A 6854-nucleotide genomic window follows, 5' to 3' on the forward strand; every position below is an offset into this window, starting at 1 on the left:
CGGGGGCGGAGGAGCAGCTCCGGAGCGGCGCAGCCGGTGGGGACGGCGACAGCCCCGCTCCTGCTGCCGCTCCCGCGTCTCTCCGCTCGGCTCCGCTCCTGACCGCCCGTCCCCCTTTTTTTGTTTTCCCGGGTGTTTTCTCCCCGTGAAAAGTAGTGTTATTCTCCAAACGGACACTTGGGGTCGCACTTTCTGTCTGTTTGAGCGTAAAAACAGTGTAAAAAGAAGCCCTAATCTCCCTTAATCGTTACAAAATGTTCAAAAAAAAATCCTGTTACCGGACCAAAAAAAAAAAAAAAAAAGAAACTAAAAAACCTTACAAGCCGAGTACTTCTTTGCATGCAGTCACTCACTCAGGGAACAGCCGAGGAAAGCAAACACGGTCCCCTCAGAACTGAAATGTAATTATATTTTCTCCCTTCTCTCCCTAATATTTGCAATTGTCTGTGTCAATGCCTTTGCTTTACTTTAGGGAGAGATTCGCTTCCTGTAACCGGGAGGATTTCCCCGGTTGTATAAGGAGAGCTGACAGCCTTGCCGAGCCGGTGCTTCCCTCAGCCCCGGGTCCCTGCGCATCCCTCCCCCCCGCACCACCCCGCATCCCCCCCGGACCACTCCGCATCCCCCCCCGCACCACCCTGCATCCCCAGCGCTCGCTCCCCGGCCGGACCCGCTGCGCGACTGTGGTGGGTTTGGCTTTTTTTCTTTTTCCGCGGTGCCTCCGCATACATAAAGTTGGAAGGGGCGATGCGTTGTGCGTGGGATACGGCTGGGGGGGGGGGGAAGCTGACTGCCTTGAAATTTGCTACGGGACGGCAGCGGGCAAAAAAAAGGGACTTCGTTATATTTAGAACAAAGGGACGGGCAGGATGTCCCCGAGCCCTCCTCCTTTGTGGATTGTAGAAAGCGGGGGGGGGGGCGGGGGGGGGGGGGGATAAATAAATAAATAAAAGGAGAGGTGATGGTGGGGGAGCGGGAGGGGGGGGGACAAGCGGGGAGCGCCCGGAGGAGCGGCGACCGCTCAGCTGGCGCTGCGGAGCTGTCACGGCGCGGCCCGCCCCCGCCGCCGCCGCCGCCGCCCGGCCCCACCGCCCCCGCCGCCGCCCGGCCCGGCCCCGCCGCCCGCCCGGCCCGGCCCCGCCGCCGCGCTGCCATTGGCGCGGCCGCCGCCGGCCCCGGCCCCCGCCGCGCTCTCGGCGGGCACGGCCGTATAAGAAGCCAAGGGGGGCTGCGCTGCGAATCACAGCTGCACGACGAGCGCTGGAGGCGGCAGCTACAGCGGAGACCTGGGTTATTTTTTCCCTCGTTCCCCCCTCTCCTCCTTTTTTTTTTCTTTTTTTTTTTTTTTTTTTTCCTCCTCCTTCCCCTCCTTCCTCCCCCTCTTCCCTCCCCTTCCCCTGCGCTGCCAGAGCCAGCGAAAACTCCCGTGCAAAGCCCAGCCACCGCCGCCGAATAGCCGGTGCGCTCCCCCGGCCGCCCGCTCGGACTGGAAAGTTGCGGCAGACTCCGGTGCTCTGCTACCGCGAGGAGAAGGCTTCGGACTTACAAAAAAAAAAAAAAAAAAAACCAACCCAAAAACCCAGACGGGGGCCCGGGCTAGACGTTTTGCACCGTTCTTCTTCTTCCTGCACAGACCCGAAGGCAGCATCTTTGTTTTGTTTTGCTTTTGCCCTTCCTGCTCCTGCTCCTTTCTCCTTGCGACCGGGTGTCTCAGTGCCAGGAGCCGCTGCAGCCTTGCGGTGCGTTGCGAACGCTGATACAAAAAGACAGGAGACATCCAGGCGGCCCCGGGTGCCGGCTCGTCCTTGGCTTTGTTGCACCGGACTGAAGAAGCGCCAGAAGCCGTGAGAAGGAGGAGGCGGCGGCGGCGGTGGAGGGGGAGCAGAGGAAAGGAAGCGAGAAAGCAAAGGCAAAGTTGCTTTGGAATAAGGGAGCGCGGCCAGTCCTCTGCCAGGCTGCGCGCTGGAGTGAGGTCTCCAGCCCCCTCCGCCGGGAGAGGTGCCCGCAAGACAGCGATGGCCGGAGAGCTCAGCATCGGAGCCGAGCTGCCCACTAGCCCCCTGGCCATGGAGTATGTCAACGACTTCGACCTGATGAAGTTCGACGTGAAGAAGGAGCCCCTGGGCAGGAACGACCGCTCGGGCAGGCACTGCACCCGCCTGCAGCCTGCCGGCTCCGTCTCCTCCACCCCCATCAGCACCCCCTGCAGCTCCGTGCCCTCCTCGCCCAGCTTCAGCCCCACCGAGCAGAAGACCCACTTGGAGGACCTGTACTGGATGGCCAACAGCTACCAGCAGATGAACCCCGAGGCACTGAACCTCACCCCAGAGGACGCTGTCGAAGCCCTCATTGGGTCCCACCAAGTGTCCCAGCAGCTGCAAGGCTTTGAGAGCTTCCGCGCCCACCACCACCACCACCACCACCATCACCAACACCACCACCAATACCCTGCGGTCACTCATGAAGACCTGGCCGGCAGCGGGCACCCTCACCACCACCACCATCATCACCACCAGGCCTCTCCCACCCCCTCCACCTCCTCCAGCTCCTCCCAGCAGCTCCAGAACTCGCACCAGCAGCATCCCCCCTCCAGCAGCGTGGAGGACCGGTTCTCGGATGACCAGCTGGTCTCCATGTCCGTGAGGGAGCTCAACAGGCACCTCCGAGGCTTCACCAAAGACGAGGTGATCCGCCTCAAGCAGAAGAGGAGGACCTTGAAGAACAGGGGCTATGCCCAGTCCTGCAGGTATAAACGTGTCCAGCAGAAACACCACCTGGAGAATGAAAAGACCCAGCTCATTCAGCAGGTGGAACAGCTCAAGCAAGAAGTGACCCGGCTCGCCAGAGAGAGAGACGCCTACAAGCTCAAGTGTGAGAAACTTGCCAGCAATGGCTTCAGAGAGGCCGGCTCCACCAGTGACAACCCGTCTTCCCCCGAGTTCTTCATGTGAGTGCTTAACAAAAATAATTAAAAAACAAACAAAAAACCCCCACTCCCCAAACCTGACCCCTGTCACCTTCCCCCCCGCTCCCATCCTCCTCTGACATCTCCATCCATCTGTCTGCTTGACTAGAGAGAAAGAAGGAGAGAAAAATAGAGACTTGATTTTTTTTTTTTTTGCAGCATCCAGTCTTCTAGAGTAGCTGTGGGAAAAGTAGGCTGGGGGTGGGGATGGGAGAGGTAAAGTGCAACTTTTCGACTTTCATTTGTGAGTTAGAGAGAGGGACAGAGGCAGAGGCAAAGGAGAAAAGGACAAGTGAAGCGTTTTATAGATCGCTTGCTTGCAGAACGAGATGGACTTTAAGAGAAAAATAATAAAAAAAGGACAATGAACAAGCCATCTATAACATACTGCCTGCTCGGAAAGAGAGAGGACATATACAGCACCATCTCATGCACAATTTACCTGCTTGGAAAACGAGAATAAATAAAAAGGACAATATATGCAAACTCTTCATATATTGCCTGCTTTGAGAAATAAGTTACAGGACTCAGATGGGACATTCAATCTAAGAAAGGAAAGAAAGAAAGAATGAAAGAAAGAAAGAAAAAAAAAAACTCATCAGTTTTATTGCCTGCTTGATTATATAGAAAAATACGAAAATCTGCATTAAAAATATTAATCCTGCATGCTGGACATGTATGGTAATAATTTCTATTTTGTACCATTTTCTTGTTTAACTATAGCATGTTGATCATCGATCATAGATTTCTGTTGTTGTTTTGTTTCATCGATAAGAAAAGCATCACAAGTTATCAAACTTTTTTACTGCTTGTGCAGTTTTGTTCGTTGGTTTTGCTCTCTTATTTTCTTTTATGGTTGTTAGCTTGTAAATATCTGCTACTTCAAACCGCACAGGAGAAAAAAAACAACACAAAAACAATAACATTTCAGCAGGCTGGTTATACGGTTTGGTTGGTATTAAAGAGATACTTAAGGAAAAAAAAAGTTATGGGCATTTTGCATTAGAAAAAAAACCCAACTTTGTATATCTGGTGCACTTTTAAGTTGTCTTTTTTTTTTTTTTTTTAGTTTTCATTTTGGTTTTTGTTTGTTGGGGCAGAAGCAAAAACGCCTGAATGGCATTGACAAACCTAAACTTAACAGGGAAAAACTCATCGGTCACTAGAGCCTCCTCCACGCTTTAAAGTGGCAGCGAAGCTCTTTCCTTCAGGACAATTCCCAGCCCGGAGCGATTAGGCTTGGCCATATAGTTTCCCTTCTGATTGTACACTCAGGAAGCCAAGGACGGACGAGATACCAGTTCCTTTTAAGAAACAACTGCCCCTTGATTTTCGGTAAATAAATACAAAAAAAACAAAAAGAGAACTCCTCCTCGTTAGGAGTCGAGCCGCAATAGCAGCGAGGGCTCCGTGCCGCCACTGAAGTTAGGTTTCTCAATGGTAACAGCGGACGAGTGGGCTGGAAACGCATATAAAACTAAAACTTTTTTTTAAGAAGACATACTGCAACTTTCAAGTGTATTCTTTTGCAATGATTCGTAATCTGCTTCTCTGCTTCCCTATGCAGCGAGTGAAAGTTTTAGCCAAAATTTATTTGCAGTTGTATAGTAGTAGTAGTTTGGAGTCTTATGGGTGTTTTTATTACTTTTTTTTTTTCCTCCTGCAGGTCAGTAAAAGGATTTACGTTGCACTGACAAAAATACCAAAATGAAAACTTATTTTTTAGTTTCCTTTTAGGATAGCTGGCACTGCTGGCCGGATGCATTTTAAGTTTGTATTAGTTTATAAATTAACAGTAATAACAAGATTGTAATGAACAGCATGGTGCTTGCAGTTTTAAATATTGTGGATATTAGTCATGCATCAGAAAACGATCTTTGGTTTTTACTGATTCAACTGTGTTGAAATCAAAACATTGCAGCAGCGGAAAAAAATTGTTTTTATTTCATGTAAAGTTCTGAAGGGATCAATTTCAAATCCTGCTTATGATATGAAAAATATTAAAAAACCTGGTCTATTGTAGTTTTATTCAGACTGGTTTCTGTTTTTGGTTATTAAAATTGTTTCCTATTTTGCTTATTAAAATCATTGAAATGGCATTTCTTGGAGGGACCTGCTTCTCTGACGTCTCGTGTTCCGAAAAAAAAAAAAAAGAAAGAAAGAAAGAAAGAAAAACTTTTGGACCCTTATCTCCCTTCACACCTCCGTCCGGCCGAGCTCCTCTCCCAACGCCCGGTGCTGGGCTTTGCACGGGGGGGCTGCGAAGCCGCTCTGCCCGCTCGGGAACGCTGCTGCCCGCAGGGGAGGACTCCTCAGCCTTGCCCCCTCCTCCGCTCTGCCCCCATCTCGCCCGTGGCCGGGGGCGAGCAGCATCCCCTCGCCCCGCCGGGAGAAGCCGAGCGGCGGGAGCCCGGCAGCGGGCCCGGCTGCTGGCGGGGTGTCCCCGCCCGCTGCACCCCGGCGGGGAGCGGGACCCTCCGGCAGAGCCTCCCCCAGGCTGAGAGAGAGGGGAAACGCCAAGCGTAGGCACATTTTTATATATATTTAATATTTTTTTTTTCCCTTAGAAAAGGAGAGGACTTGGACAAGTCTTGTCCTTTCCCCCGGCTCCGTTGGGATCCGGGCTGGCCATTGACTTTCCTCCTTTCCATCTGCACATTCTATTTATTCCGACATTAAAAAAAAATATTTATTTATTATTATTATTTTTTTTTGAGCAACGAGCAGTTTGTAAGACTTTAGATGCGTGTGGAGAAGGGGACAGCTCTTCCCCCGCCACCCCCAAGGCTCAGCCCCGCCATCCATCAGCTGCTTTCGAGGCAGATAATCCCGCAGCTCCCTAAATTGCAGCTTGAGGAGGACAGAAATCGCCCCCTGCTCCTCTCCTGGGTGCTGGAAAGAGACACCCAAAGAGCCGTCTCGCAGAGTGTCTGAGCGCTGCTGCTCTCAAAGTGTGAAAACCGCGTTGAACTTTAAATCCCCCTCAAAAACAAAATCCAAGACACCACCCAAAATAAAAAATAGTAGCTTCTCTCCGCCCTGCTCCTCTTCCCAACAGCAGCGAGCTGTCTTTGCAGGGGCGGCATGAGGGTTAAGGACAGAATGTGGGAAAAAAAAAAAATAAAACCAAATACAGTCACTTAAAAAACAAATCTCCTCTTAAATCTCAGCCGCATCCCTGCCTTGTGAGAGCCATCTGGGCCAGCCGCTGGGCTGGGGGGGCTTGGAAGGGGCCGGGGCCCGTCCCAGCCCCCCGGCTACATGAGTCAGGCCCGGGGAACAAGCTCGTACACTGCTGCCCTGCGAAAGGGGGACAGGAGTTTGCAGAGGAAAGGGATGAGAGCGCCTGGCTTTCCCTCTATAGCCTCCCCCCTTGCCAGTAAATGCTATGGCTGCAGAAAGCCTGAGAGGAATATTGTTTGTGGGAACTGCCACCGCATATTAATGTCCCCTCATGCATGCATTGAATAAATCACTAGGGCTAATTGAACAACAACAACAACAAAAAAATAGGAAAAAACAGGCCTTAGAAAAGCCCTCCAGATTCCCACCGCAGGACCGTGTCAGCGGCGGGGCAGACCCGCTGCACGGCGAGGGCGGCGGCGGCAGCCGGTGCCTTTGCAGCGCCCGGTCCCGCTCCCGAGGTTTAACTTATCCCATTTAAAAAGAAAAAAAAAAAAGAAAAAAAACAAAAAACAATCAAGCACCACCATGGGCAGCAGCTCGGGCCGGTGGGACGGGGACCGGCCGGCGCGGGGAGGGACGAGCCCGGCCCGGCTGGAGGCGGCGGAGGGGGACCGGGGCCGTGGGCTGCCCTCCCGCCCGGGGACCGGCCCGGCTTCCCCTGACTGCTCCGGGCTGGGGGGGCTCCGAAATGCCGAGGAGGGTA

At 52.5% G+C, this 6854-nt stretch overlaps 1 protein-coding gene across 1 annotated transcript; it reads left to right on the forward strand.

Moving 5' to 3' along the window:
- Positions 1 to 1263: 1263 nt before the first annotated feature.
- MAFB (MAF bZIP transcription factor B) lies at positions 1264 to 4997 on the forward strand. Its single transcript, XM_054218857.1, has one exon. The coding sequence runs from the start codon at positions 2016 to 2018 to the stop codon at positions 2949 to 2951; it is 936 nt and encodes a 311-aa protein (XP_054074832.1). The 5' UTR covers positions 1264 to 2015; the 3' UTR covers positions 2952 to 4997.
- Positions 4998 to 6854: the final 1857 nt, after the last annotated feature.

Source organism: Rissa tridactyla, chromosome 12 (assembly GCF_028500815.1).
Source record: "Rissa tridactyla isolate bRisTri1 chromosome 12, bRisTri1.patW.cur.20221130, whole genome shotgun sequence".
Lineage (NCBI taxonomy): Eukaryota > Metazoa > Chordata > Aves > Charadriiformes > Laridae > Rissa > Rissa tridactyla.

Excerpts from the sequence above, each read along its gene's own strand:
- MAFB (XM_054218857.1), top strand. The coding sequence starts at position 2,016 with ATGGCCGGAGAGCTCAGCATCGGAGCCGAGCTGCCCACTAGCCCCCTG.